Genomic DNA, 13586 nt, shown 5'->3' on the forward strand with positions numbered 1-13586 from the left:
GCTGTCTTGGTGGTTGTGGGGAAGCTCAGGGCTCCCTGAGTGTGTCTCACTGTGCTGCACCTGTCTGCTGCTACCTGTACCTATGCTGTTTTGTCTTAGGTGGGCCAAGGGTGGCCTTCGTTCCAGGCCTGGCTGAGGGGTCTCTATTCATCTCCAGTCGTGGGCTTGTAGAAGCCTTCAGATTGTCTACAGGCTGCCTCCTGGGGTTGTGTCATCGGAGCGTGTTGTTTGGATATAAATACCAGGTTACATAAAGCCTTGGCTGTCTCCCCTAAGTGTTCTTGGGAACACGTCTGCACACTCCCCAACATATCAGTACACCAGTGTGTTCGCATCTAGGAGGCTCCCTGTGATCCTGATGCGCTCTGCTAAGGGCCTTGCAGAGGCTCCTGCATCCTTGCAGAGCCCAGGTGAGGGCCTGGGTTTTGAATTTGCCTCTTTATTTGTGGTGATGCCAACCTCTCAGGGTCGTGATTACCTCAGCTCCACTGGTTTCTTCACTGGGTCAGTGGTAGTGAATAGGAAGGCCCTGGGCCTTGCCTTTGCAGCAGCTGTGATGAGCAGGTCCATGCGTTGGCGATGAGGTTGCTCCTTCTTCATGTGGACCACACGGGCCTGCTCATCTCTACTAGTGCCATACACAACATGCCTTCAACCTCAAGGAAGGGCTGTGTAGCCCTCAGGGACTCCTCAACAACCATTGTACATAGCTGCTTCCTCTCTATTTTCTGAGCTTCACTTGGTACCAGACACTGAGCCAGGGACTCTGCTTAGCCCTTGTCTGATGTAGGTTGTGATGTCATGAGACACCCAGGTGTGAGGTGTGAGGCCTACGGTGCTTTGGAAGAGCAAATGAAGGGGGTCCAGCAAGGAGTTTGTCTTAAAAGTCATCTCCCCAGAAAGCTTCCCAGGGGAGCTGACTCCCCCTCCATCCCCCCCCCCCCAGACAGGCTTTCTCTGTGTAGCCTTGACTGTCCTAGACTCACTTTGTAGACCAGGCTGGCCTCGAACTCACAGTGATCCGCCTGCCTCTGCCTCCCAAGTGCTGGGATTAAAGGCGTGTGCCACCACACCTGGCTTAGGGGAACTGATTTTAAGATCAGGGACAGGCCAAGAGATGTCTAGGTCCATTGGAAATAGGGGTGAGAAGGCTTCACAGGTGGGTAAGCTACCAACTTTGGGATGACCGATTTTTGGAGAGCGAGGGACACCAGGGTAGGTGGTAGGCTTGGGTAGGTATGCTGGGAAAGGAGTCAGGAGTGAAACTAGGCTGCTAAAGGGATAGAGTAGCAGGGCACAGGGGCCTGGCACCAGGGTCCGAGGGCTCAGTCTGAGATGAGCTGGTAGCATCCTCATGCCAGCTCCACCAGGGCTGTGGGGCAGATGGAGAAACTGCCCAGTTCAGTCAGGGTAGTTGTTCAGGGTCACAGGGTGGGCCAATGGGGAGGCTAGGATAGGAGCCCAAGCCCCTCTGCCTCCCAGAAAGCTCTGCGTCTCTGCTTGTCCATTCCCCACACGGTCCTCTCCTATAGGACAGCACATTGTGCTCATGTTTTGAGGGTTTCCCTGAAGTACAGCTGAGCACTATATTTCCGTGCTCTCTTCTCTTCCAGCGTCCCTGATGAGCTGTGGAGGAAGGAGAAGGCTCGGGGTCATCTGATCCTCTTGCTTGCCGTCTCTTTCCTCCTTGCGTCTCCCAGTGCCTGTCCTTGGTCCCTGTGCATAGACTGTGCCACTCTCCTGGGAAATCCACGTGGGGTTCCCTACTTTGCTAAGCAATGGCGGTCCCAGCCTGGCCTCCTAAGGCCGATGCTGAGGCGCGGTTGACTGTCACCGCCTGTCTCAGGCTTCGCTGTGTTCCAGGGGCCTCTGAGCCAGTGCCTGACGGCTGTCCTTTCTCCAGTACACAGTGCAGCCGTGAATGCCCTTTCCTTCCACCCATCGGGGAACTACCTCATCACAGCCTCCAGCGACTCAACCCTGAAGATCCTGGACCTGATGGAGGGCCGGCTGCTCTACACGCTGCACGGGCACCAGGTGAAAGGCACTGGCACGGTGTGGGGCAGAAGTCCACCTCTGATACAGATGCAGGCTAGGTTTCACCTGAGGGGGGTCACTTGAGGGGCCTTCCCTTGGGGCCCACTATGGTTCCATCTCAGCCTAGATAATGCAGTGAGATGCTGAGATAGGCCTGGCACCTGCAGGAGCAGATAGGGGCCTCTTCTGTGACCTCTCTTTTGTTTGGCTTTGGTTTTGGTTTTTTGTTTTTGCAAACAGGGTCTCTCTGTGTAGCCTTAGCTGTCCTGGACTCGCTTTGTAGACCAGCCTGGCCTCAAACTCATAGCGATCCACCTGCCTCTGCCTCCCTGAGTGCTGGGATTACAGGGGTGCACCACCACGCCTGATTGCTGGGGTTGAACTGGTGTGCCCGAGAAGGGAGTAGGGAACTAAGATTGGGAAAGGCGTGGGCTGTGAGCCTGAAGGACTTAGGCTTCTTGGTCTGGTAGTTGAGTAGCGTCCTGGAACCCTAGTCACCATCAAAGTTCTGGGGCGCACTGCTTCCCATGACCTCAGAGACAAAGACATGTTTTTCAGAGGTTGGGGCAAGAGAGGGAATCTGCATGTTTGTTTAAAAATTTCTGGCATTGAACCAAGGGAACAGAAGCTTTCTATCTGAGTGGCTTCAAAGAGCATTGGCTCTCTGAACCCTCTGGTGGGTGCTGGCTAGTGTAGGCTCCTGTGGGTGGGTCGGTTATAGGAGCTGGGCTGCATGGAACTCTCAGCAGCAGCTGGCCTAGGGCCAGGACTCTCACATACGCCCACCACCACCACCACCAGCACCACCACCAGAGAGTTGGGATGTATAGATGTGTAGTTGTGATGCAGCTTAGTAGATGTACCTGCTAAGTGGGTCAGGCACCAAAGGGCCGTCTGTTGGAACACAGCCACCATGTGCAAGTGGGGTAGAGTGTGGGATCCAGAGATTTTAAGGGTGTCCTGTGAGCTAGAGGAAGGCAGACAAAGAGTAGGTCAGGTTCTCAAGGGCTGTAGGGTGCTGGGGGAGCTTGTGCACCCTGGGCTGACATCCAGGTGTGGAGGATCTAGCCCGAGGCTCCCCAGCTATTTTGGGATCCTGTTGTCTTCTGTTAGGGGGTGTGGGACCTTTTGACCATGGCTCAGAGGTGAGGATGTAGCCTTTTCTTTTCTCTTGGGGCCTGAAAGTTACTTGCCGCTCCTAGCCTGGTGGTGAGCCTTTGTCTCCCCTGTGTTGAGGAGTAGGCTGGTTTTTCCTGGGCCTCCACAGCCAGGTGCAGTGTGCAGTGGCCAGTTGCTTAGATTAACCAGTTTGGGTCTGGTAACGAGGAGGGCCTGTGAACGCCATAGCTCCTGCTCCTGTGGGCAAAACAAGAGCACTTGTCAGAAACAACACGTAAGCTGGTGCATACCCAATGATGCTCCAGACTTTCCCTCTGTTTGTGAGGGCCTTTTAAACAGTGGCCTTCTCTCTCCGCCCGGGGACACTTCAGGGTGGATTGGGAATGCCATTCCATGTTCTGGTGAATTACCCGGCCCGGCCCATAAAGGCAAACCTGATGACATTGTTCTCCCCGCATCTGTCTGTCATTTGCTCCCTGCTCACTGGGACACACAGGAGGGAGACGAAACGAAGGTCGCTGCCCTACTCTTTGGTGCTCTCGAAGCCTGGGCTGCAGAGTCCTGCAGTTAGGGCAGAGGAGCTAAGAGCCCAGGAAGGGCAGGCTGAGACTTACAAAGTACCCTGAGGGTTGGGTGAGAGTGGGCAGGCCCTGCCTGTCTCCCTCGGCATAGCTTAGGTGAAGGAGATAGTCAGGACTTACGTTCCAAATATTTTTCTCTACTCACCCTTTAGGCTCCCTATCCAGTACAGAAGCAGGGTTGTTTGCTCCAGGTTTTACAAGTTTCTCTTCTTGAGGCCTATGATGCCCTGTCCCTTTTCAGGGTACTGCAGGCCCAGGGTGTCTCTCGGCTTGGCTTCTTCAGAGGTCTGCAGGTTTATCAGGAAGCCAGGGGTTGCCTGGCTCAGCTCCATGCCCATGTTCCCCATGATTCTTGCTCTTTCTAGAGACACTTGTTCTTCGGCTACCTCCTTCCTCTTCAATGCCCTCAGTGAGAGCCCTGTGCACTCGCAGCTGGTGGGGCTTCAGTGCTGTTCTCCACACCTAGTGTCCTCGTCCTCTGTAGTAGGGCGGCTGGTCTGAGCTTTCTTTTGGGTGCTTGCTCACATTGTAGAAGTGGGTTCTGGTTTGAAAAGCTGAGTGTCAGAGCTGAGGCAGGGGGTGAATGCAAGAGTCAAGACTGAATGAAAAATAAAAAGATAAAAAAAAAAGGAAAGTGTGTCTGCTCCTAGGTATGGTGGAGGAGAAGGTTTACTGTAGATAAAAGAGATAGCAAAGGGCTGGAGTGATGGCTCAGTGGTTAAGAGCACTGTCTGCTCTTCCAGAAGTCCTGAGTTCAATTCCCAGCAACCACATGGTGGCTCACAAGCATCTATAATTTGATCTGATGCCCTCTTCAGGCATGCAGGTGTACATGCAGATAGAGCACTTGTATACATAGTAATAAATAAATAAATAAATAAATAAATAAATAAATATTGAGGGGGGAGGAGGAGCACATAGCCAGAAATAGGAACATTGGGGAAAGTCCAGAGTGGAGATGATCCTGAGCCAGACCATGTGAAGAGAAAGGAAAGGAAGAAGGGAGAGCCAGGAGAGTAAGAAAGTAGACAAAAAGGGCCAGGTAGCCAAAATGGCTGGAGTATATAAGGAAGGGCAGTCCAGCTCCTGGGCTGGAGAAGTTAAGAATATGGGTCAGGGTATGCCAGCCATACCCTGTAACAGGTAGGGACTGAGGGATGCTGGGAGGCTCTAGCTGCCAGCTTCACTTTGATATGTTAAATAGACACCTCAGCCATTTGTTAGGGTTTGCTCTCCTGGCTCTGCCCTGTTTGGAGGTTCAGCTTCTCAAAGGGGAGAATGTTCCGGGTGAACAGCCTTGATTATCTGGGTTGCTGGTTAAAACCAAGCCCACCAGCGGGACAGAACTCCTTTGCTTTTGGAACACTGCGGCTGGTCCACTCCCTCCATCCCTGGAGGCTGGGCTGGGCTGTCTGAGTTTGTCAGCTGCTACCAAGCAGGTTTGGCTCAGCTCCAGGAAGTTCTCTGTGCTGCTCTCTGGCTGAGTCCTCGGAGGATGCAGCTGGGAGCCACATTGCAAGAGGCTACTGGGTCCCAGGCCCTCGTACTACCCCGCTTGGGAAGCCCATTCTCTTCCCGAAGAAGTGCAGGCGGGCTCTGGTGACTTCAGCTTTCACCTGCTATCCCAGGAGGTGGGGCATGACAGGGTAGGAGGGGTGGAGGGGGGGTGAAACACAGATGTTAGTAGCCCCTCCCAGATTTGCCTGGCTTAGCAGCTCTAGGACACACAAGAGGTTCTGTCCTGCAGATAAGCACTGTGGCAGATTTTAAAACACTTTTGAGAGCAGGTGACACTGAGAGCCTTGTGGACTGCTCAGGACGGCAGACCTGAAACAGGCACTCAAAATCTCGGTTTCTGCCTCACCCACTTGCATGTCACACGTGGCTTTGACATTTGGCTGTGGTTTTTCCCTTGGTTCTATGTCACTGGTCTGGATAAGATGCCAGCAGGCCTCATGGCTGCTCTATCCCTACTTTATTGCTGTGTGACCCTGTTCTGGCCTAGTAGGAGGGAGATCCTCAGGAAACTAGCTTAAAGTTGGGAGATCCAACTCCTGCCAGTCCCCAGGCACAATCCCTAGAAAGCCATCACAAGGAAGTCCACTGAGCAACTTTCTTATGTTTCTATTTCCATACATGTGGGGAGAGGACCAGTGTGGGTTGAGGGTGGCGGCCTGGGGAGGTCAACCTCAGAGTCATCATACCAGGAGGGAGAGGGCTGAGCATGCTGGAGAGCTGTGCTTCCATGTCCTGTCACAGGAGCAAGGCCTAAGTGAGTCCTTTTGGGGAGACGGTAGAGGAGGGCCCCACGTAGGAGGAAGAAGGGCCAGGATTACAGTTCTTTGGGTGACTTTCTTATCTGGGCCGAGGCCACAGCCACCTCGATGCATTTTTCCATTGTTTTCTTGGACACCTGCCAAGCACCAGATAAGCTCAAGATCACCTGGGATCTCTTGGACTGGACCTGTGTGGGGATGTGCAAGGCAGGTAACAGCCATGGAGTGTGGCCGTTCTCTAGTGAACAATGGGGCAGACTTTCCAGTGGCCCACTTGAAGGGCATTCTGTGTGCAGCTAGGGGTTGACATAGGGTGAAGGACCCCACTGTGAGGGTACGGTGAGAGGCTCACACTGCGGGGCAAAGGACCTAGTTTTGGTGAGTAGCTTACTTTGTTGAGCTAAAGATTTATTCTTCTGTGGGTTATGGCGCTTTCACTGTGTGGTGAAGGGCTTGCTCTGGGCTAAGCAGGGTTGCTTAGCTCAACTTTTTTTTACTATAACAAAATGTCTTAAATCCAGGCATGGGCTGGGCATGGTCACACACGCCTTTAATCCCAGCAAGTGAGTTTGAGGCCAGCCTGGTTTACAAAGAGAGTTCCGGGACAGTTAGAGATGTTACACAGAGAAACCTTGTCTCGGAAAAACAAACAAACAAACAAATTCAGGCATGGTAGCACACAGTAGCAATCCCAGCATTTAGGAAGCTAAGGAGGAAGGCTTACAAGTTCAAGGACAACCTGGGCTATGTAGTGAGCTGTTGCCTCAAAACAACAGCTATAATAAAAAAAAAGTCCCAACTTGAGAACATGAAGGTGATCAGAAGTTGTTTCCTGTGCTCTGGAGACTGGGAGGTACAAAATCAAGGTGCTGGCCTCTGGTGAGGGTTGCACCTGGATGCTGCCTCCTTCTGGGGAGGAGTCTTGTGCCGTGTGTTCCACCTCATGTAGCAAATAACAGGTGGGCAAAAAGCCAATTCTCTGTATCCAGGCCTTTCCACAAGAGCACCTAATCCATTAGTAAAGCAAAGCCCGGTGACTCAATTTCCTGCTAAAAACCACACTTTGGAACACTGCTGCATTGGGACTAAACTTTAACATGACTTTTCAGAAAGGACAAAAACATTCAAACCATCAGAGGGATAGAAAGTAGTAAATTTATCGTAGGCATAAAGATCTCTGTGTTCTCCTGTGGCCCTGGCTTTGGAACGCAGATTCACATAAGTCCATTTTACAGTTCATGGAGCTTGCCTGCACATAGGGCATGCAGCTGGCTCTTCTGAGGTTCGGTGGGAGCATTGCTGAGCGACATGGCTGACAGGCCAGAGAGCTGGGTGAGCTCTTGCTGGCTTGGACTTGCATGGGCCCTGGCCCTTTGTTCCTGTGCCTTAGCTTGGAGCCACTCAGCAATGGTGGGAGGCAGTGGACTGTCTGCAGGCCTCCAGGTGTAACCCTGAGTGGACACTGCTGCTCTTTCAGTCAGTGGATCAGGTCAGCTCCAGAGAGGGGCCTGGGGCTTGGGGGTCTGCCACTATGATGCGAGTTAAGCAGGAAGGAAGGAGCCCCAGCTTGTCTCTCTATGCAATACAGATTTAGGGAAGTGAAAGCTGTAAAGGAGCTGCTGTGTGCCCCCTCATTTTATATCAGGGAACACCGTCAGGAGAGGGAAGGGCTTTCCCACCGACTGCAGCTGTCATTTGAAGCCTCGTGCCCTGAGCAGGGCCCTCACAGATCCGTGTGGCAAGTATGGGGGCAAGGTGCTAGAAATACAGATTTATTTTTCTGTATTTTCTGAAACATAGTCGAGCCGTGCTCATTTGGCTTAAATCCCCTAGAGCTATTTGGGAGAGGATGGTAGGTGGGCCGTAGGCAGAGAGTTAAATCTGGTATTAGTGGCTGTGCAGTTGGCATGCGTGCTACTGCAAAGTGTCACTGCTGAGTGACTGAGCTGCACACCATCCCGTGACCACAGGCATCTGCCCTCATGTAGGTGGGAACACTTGCCACAGGCCTCAACAAGGACAGAGGCTGCAGGCTGTCCTGGGGGGCCCACAAAGGTGTTCTAGGCACTTGGGCCATTCCAGACCCTAGGCTGGGATTGGGGAAGCAGAGGAGAGAAATCTTAGGAGCTCTGGCTGAGCCTGGGGCTTCAGCAGCGGAAGTAAGCGTCTGGGATGCAGCTGTTCTCCCTGTATCTTGAGTTCACTCAGCCCTTGGCCTGTCACTTCGTCTTGGAGGAATGTTTTGATAGTCAGTAGGGTCTTATGTGGGGTTGGGGGTCTGCCACCTCCTGGGAGGTGTAAGCACCATCAAGACAGGGACCAGCAACATAAGCACCACTAAGAAGCCCAGAGTCACCTGGCCCTCTGTCACCTTCTGGCAGCCCAGAGTCAAGAGCTGGATCAAGGTCGAGAGAGCGCCTCCCTGGGCAGCACCTCTTACAGTGTCCCTGTGGGTCACCGCTTGGATATACCTGATGGGCTGGACTGAATTTCAGCACACAGGGTCAGAGGCCAGAGCATCCACATCAGAAGTCCCTTGGTCTCCTTGAGTCACCACATCTCTGATAGTCACTCACTCTGCTTTTTCTCCTCCTCAGGGAGTGTATGTTGTGACAGCCCTGTTTTCACTGTAGATGGTGTGTCAGGGTACCTAGCTAGACTTCGGCCAGCATAGCTCTTAGGGCACTATAGTCAGCAATGAGGTGCCGTAGAGTCTGGTGAGTGTGAGGAGAGCGCCGAGGTCTCGACAGGCTCCTCCTTAAGGGAGGGTCACAGAGTGTGCAGCCTAACTTACTCACTATGGGCTTCTCTGTTTGCCTGCCTGCCTGCTTCCCTTTTCTTGTTTCACTGATGCTTGCTGTTTGAAGGAAATGGACAAAGAACTGGCCAGATGGCTTGTTGGTAAAGGCCCTTGTGCCAAGCCTGATGACCTAAGTTCTGTACCCAGAACCCATGTAGTAGAAGGAAAGAACCGACTCCTGCAAGTTGTTCTCCTACTTCTACACATGTGCCATGTGCATGCATGTGGATGTGTGTGCATGCTAAATAATTAAATAAAACATAGGGGGAAAATGAACAGCATAGATCCTGAATCTGGGAATTGGCAAGGGAGAGGAGCCGTGTGGTGAATGGACTGGGCATGAGTTCAGCCTAGTACGACAGGGTGAGGAGAGAAGATAGGGTAGTTAACATGTGTAGCCAGTGTTCATGACAGATTAAGAAAGATCACCTCATATAAATAAATAAATAAACAAACAAACAAAACTTTAAGGAAGGAGAGAGGTTGGCCCCAGCTGAGCTTGTGGAGCACCTGCCAGGGAGTCAGGTAAAGGATGGGGTTCCCAGCATATGGGCCACTCTGCTGGGGGTGGAGGGCAAGGGCAAGTTCCCAGCATGTGGGTCCCTCTGCTGCTGGGGCAGGGGCAGCTGGAATCTACATTGTTGCAGGCCCAGCAAGAGGTGATGCTGAGGTCACACTCTGCATCTCTGTGGAGACACCAGGGACAGGCCTAGCCTTGGGAGAGAAGGACTCAGCTGCACCCCTGCCTAGGGCTGGGCTCCAGTGCACCAGCGTGACTAATCAGATGGAAGGAGTAGGCCGCCATGAAGCTAGAACATACTGGATTTGATCACCCCCCAAGTTTCCTTGGCTTGGAAACCTCAGTTTCATTCACTTCCAAATAACTGATGGCCTGAAGAAGAACTTGAGTCAAAACCAACAATTTGAAAAGAAATGCTAATGAAAGCGTTGCAGACTAGAAGTTTCTGGGATCTGGCTAAAGTGACATCACAGATAAATTTGTAGCCTTAAACTTATCTAAAATGAAGGAAGATCGAAAATGACTGACAAGCTCAATGTTGGAGGCTCCAGAAGGAACACTGAGAAAGAGACCTTTGGGGCTCAGCTTTTGAGGAGCAGTGAAGAGTCAAGTAGGCTGGACGTTGGCGAAGGGAGGCCAGGGCCTGGCAAGATCAGCAGAGGTTAGCTTGTCAGGCCTGAGAGTCCAGAGTGCACCAGCACAGCAGCTCCATCTGCATAGTCAGTCTGAGAAACACGTCATGATGCGATTTTGTCATCAGGCAAACATCATAGCCTGTACTTTCATAAACTGAGGTGGCTACTATGGCACGGTGCTGTTTTCTGATGGGAGTACAGTGCCTTCAGTGCCCAAGGCGGCTTGCTTGGGCTCTGGGCAGGCTAGCAGAAGCCTCTGATGGCTGCTCTCCTTTCTAGGAATGCAGCAGTGCCTTGCAGTCCTCTTAGTAGACAGGCGCTCAGTGGGCCCCACAGCGCCTCCAGGCTGCTTGCTCGTCAGTCCTTTAGTCTCCTGAGAGACAGGGCTCCAGGGAAAGCCCCAGAACTTGAGCACCTGCCCTCTCGCCCCAGGCCCCCTGTAAGCTGGGTGCATTTTCCAGTCAGCCTGCTGCTGTCACTGCTGACATCTCACTCCCAGCTTGGCATCTGGTGCTTGAGTGATGACAGGCAAGGGGAGCGAGCCACCGGGTGTGTTTGCTCCCTTCACGGCTGGCCCTTTCTGGAGCTCTTCCCATGAGCCCTGGGTGGCAAAGGGCCTGTCTGCTTTTCAAACTTCCCATGGGCCCTGGGTGGCAAAGGGCCTGTCTGCTTTTCAAACTTAGTGTACCAGTTTCCTTCTCTTTCTTTTTTTCCCTCTTTATTTTTCCCCTCAAAATGAAAAGCATTTTGTTGTCTTACTTTTTAATTATAGCATGTCAATATATTTATTAAAGACTTGCGAGTATGAAAATGGTCAAGATAGTTAAGAATCAGGAAGACATTCTTTGAAAGTATATCACCACCCTCTGTCAGCCTGTAACCCCTTGCCAGCTGTCCACGGGAAGGGACATTCCCCACTTCCACTCTGTACAGGCAGCCAGTGTTACTCAACGTGGAGTCACATGGTCCAGAATGCCTTGCACCTGGTATTTGACATTCATTGTTCATGGTTGTGTGTGGCCATTGTTCCCTCAGTAAAAGTGGGTCCACTTTATCTTGGTTAGTGGTAGCTTAGAATTCCTAGGGGTGCCAGGGGTAGGGTACACCTGAGCCTGTGCCTCCACTTATGCAGAGAAGGGAGGTGACAGGCAGGCACAGGCTTTGCATTGTGTCCTCTTGGGCTTTGTTTCCCCCAGCTTGGAGTGGTAAAGGCACACACTGTCCTCTGGGGATTCGATGGGTTAACCCAGGTGCAGGGCTCCAAGCCCGGCTCTTTCTGTCTCTCACTCCATTCTAAGTGCCTCTTAAGAGGAAGAAGTAGAAGTGGGTTCTGGGTGCATGAGCAGGTGTGCACCCTCTCATCTCATGTGCCTAAGCCTGGGAAGCACCACTTGGCCTGCCTGTCCCCTGGGGAGGAGAAGCTGCTCACGATGCTGAGGTCTCTTTCCAACCTAAGCCATGCCAGAGCTTTCTAGCACTGAGTGCAGGGTGTGTCCTCGGGTTCCCCTTGTCTCTAGCCCGGGTTGTGTTGCTGAAGAGCTCTTGTGGGCAGTTCTTGTTACACTCTGGTGGTCTAGAGGAACTAAGGTGACCTTTGTGACAGACGTAAGAGAGAACCTTTGACTTGGTTTTGCCTGCAGAATGCCAGCACCAGCCCTGGTAAATGTTCAGCTGAAAGGAAGGGGGGAGACATTTGCATCCGTGGTTGTGACCAGATCCTTGCCTGGCATATGTATCTTTCCGGAACAGCTTCCAGGCATATGGGGAGGAATGTTCTTTCTCTATTGGGAGATGATGATCCCCTCCCAGCTGGTGTGCTCGTTGGAGAGCGCTGCCTAGCAAGTACTTGACAATCCCCTTCAGATGGCCACTCTGACCTTTCGTACCTAGGAAGCTAGGGGAGCACCTTTTCCTGCAAGGCTCAAACTTAAGGAAGATGGCATGCACATTGCAGAGACATTGGTGTCATTTTGGTCCACGCCCCAGCCACCTTCAGTGGTTCCCTTCCTGCTCAGCCTCCTCCCTGATGCTCTTGCCCCTGACGTCACCTTACTCATTTGAGCCACTGGCTTCTCTTTGGAGCTGCCACTTCTCTAGGCTGCAGCAGGGCAGTATTGGGCCTGCATCAGAGAGGCGAGTGCTGATCTTAGCTATGTGTCTCTGAGCTCTGCTTCTCATGGGCTAGCCATGGAAATGATGCCAGCCTGGCCAGCCTGCCAGTGTGAATGTCCCTCTCCCTCCTCTTCTCCTACCCTTGATCCCACAGCCCAGCCTCTGTTGAGATGTTTGGAAGCTGAGCCCCAGCAGTGGTGCTTGTACCTGACCAGGCTTCCTGGAAAAAGGCCAGGGAGGTCTGGGTGCTGACCGAGTGCTCAGACCAGTGTCTCGCTGCTGCTGCTGCTGCTGCCATTCAGGACCTGTGCATTTAGACTCAGCGTGACCTTTGGGAAGGGTGCTGTAGGGTGTGTGTTGATAGGGTCATGTGGACCCCAGGCTGGCCTGGAATTGCTGATCTCCCTGCTTCCACATCCCAAGTGCTGGGCTCACCGGTGCGCCACCACATCCAGCTGACCTTTGCTCTGTCTGTTCTGCTAGGGGCCTGCTACCACCGTTGCCTTTTCAAGAACGGGGGAGTATTTTGCTTCTGGAGGCTCTGATGAACAGGTAAGAAAGAACAAGAGCCTAAGGTATCCGAGATGCTCCCGCTCAGAGCCCCATAGGAGGCTGGGGGTCATCTGGAGATGGGCTGTGCTGGCTTCCAATGACTACAGCCACGGTGAAGACACTGATGGCACTTGGGGTGGGGGTGCTCAGGGCCAAGGCATTTAATGTCCTCAAGCAAGTGTCCTTCAGGGATGACCTGTGGAAGCATCTCTGACTGAAATGAGTTGGAAGGACTTTGAGCTAATTATCGTGGTGAAAAAGTTGAAGATATTCAGTTTTTCCTCCCTGATTACATAAACAGTGAAGAATTTACTGGATACTTAGGCAGATCTGGTAATGTCGTCAGTGTGGCAAGAATTTCATAGCTCGTTTAGTTCTCCTGAGTCCTGTGGGATAAGTCTTCCTATTTTATTCCTAAAGATGAGAAAGCGGTCCCAGCAGGTGGCAGAGACGGACAAGCACCAGGCTGTCTGACTGGGGAGCCTCTGCTCCAATGTCTGCTGCCTTTTGCTTCCCAGCCCCCTGCACGTTTAAAGGGTCAGCGTTTCCTGTAGCCTTGGCTGCCCAGAGGAAGTCCTGTCCCACCTCTTCACCCTTTGCTTCAAGGCTTCATCCGGTCGGCCCTGTGCCTCTTTGCCCAGACTGCTAAATGCCAAGGGCTTATCTGCGGGGGGAGGGGAGTGCTCTGACCTTGGTGTCAGCTCAGCCTGGCCTGGGAAAGATGTGCAGGCACTGCGGAGTGCACCTGTCAGCAGTCTCCCTTAGGACCCACACAGTCCCTTTTACCAAAACACTGTGGAGGAAAGAGTGGTGACTGTGAACACAGTTGACCTGGTGGACTACTGAGAACGCTCACCCTCTGGGTGCTGGCCTGTCAGTTCTGGCTGCTCAGCCTAGAAAAATCCTGTCGGCCTTCCATCAGTCCCAGCTGCAGTAAAATGTACTGATTTTCCA

General features: G+C 52.6%; 1 protein-coding gene across 1 annotated transcript in view; it reads left to right on the forward strand.

The window, feature by feature from the left end:
* The window catches only part of Poc1a (POC1 centriolar protein A), a 73606-nt gene that overhangs the window by 14946 nt on the left and 45074 nt on the right, over positions 1 to 13586 (forward strand). The window contains exons 7-8 of the mRNA XM_051140584.1: positions 1904 to 2037; positions 12564 to 12632. Of these exons, the coding sequence (XP_050996541.1) occupies positions 1904 to 2037; positions 12564 to 12632 (203 nt within the window). The remainder of the gene's footprint in view (positions 1 to 1903; positions 2038 to 12563; positions 12633 to 13586) is intronic.

Source organism: Acomys russatus, chromosome 32 (assembly GCF_903995435.1).
Source record: "Acomys russatus chromosome 32, mAcoRus1.1, whole genome shotgun sequence".
Lineage (NCBI taxonomy): Eukaryota > Metazoa > Chordata > Mammalia > Rodentia > Muridae > Acomys > Acomys russatus.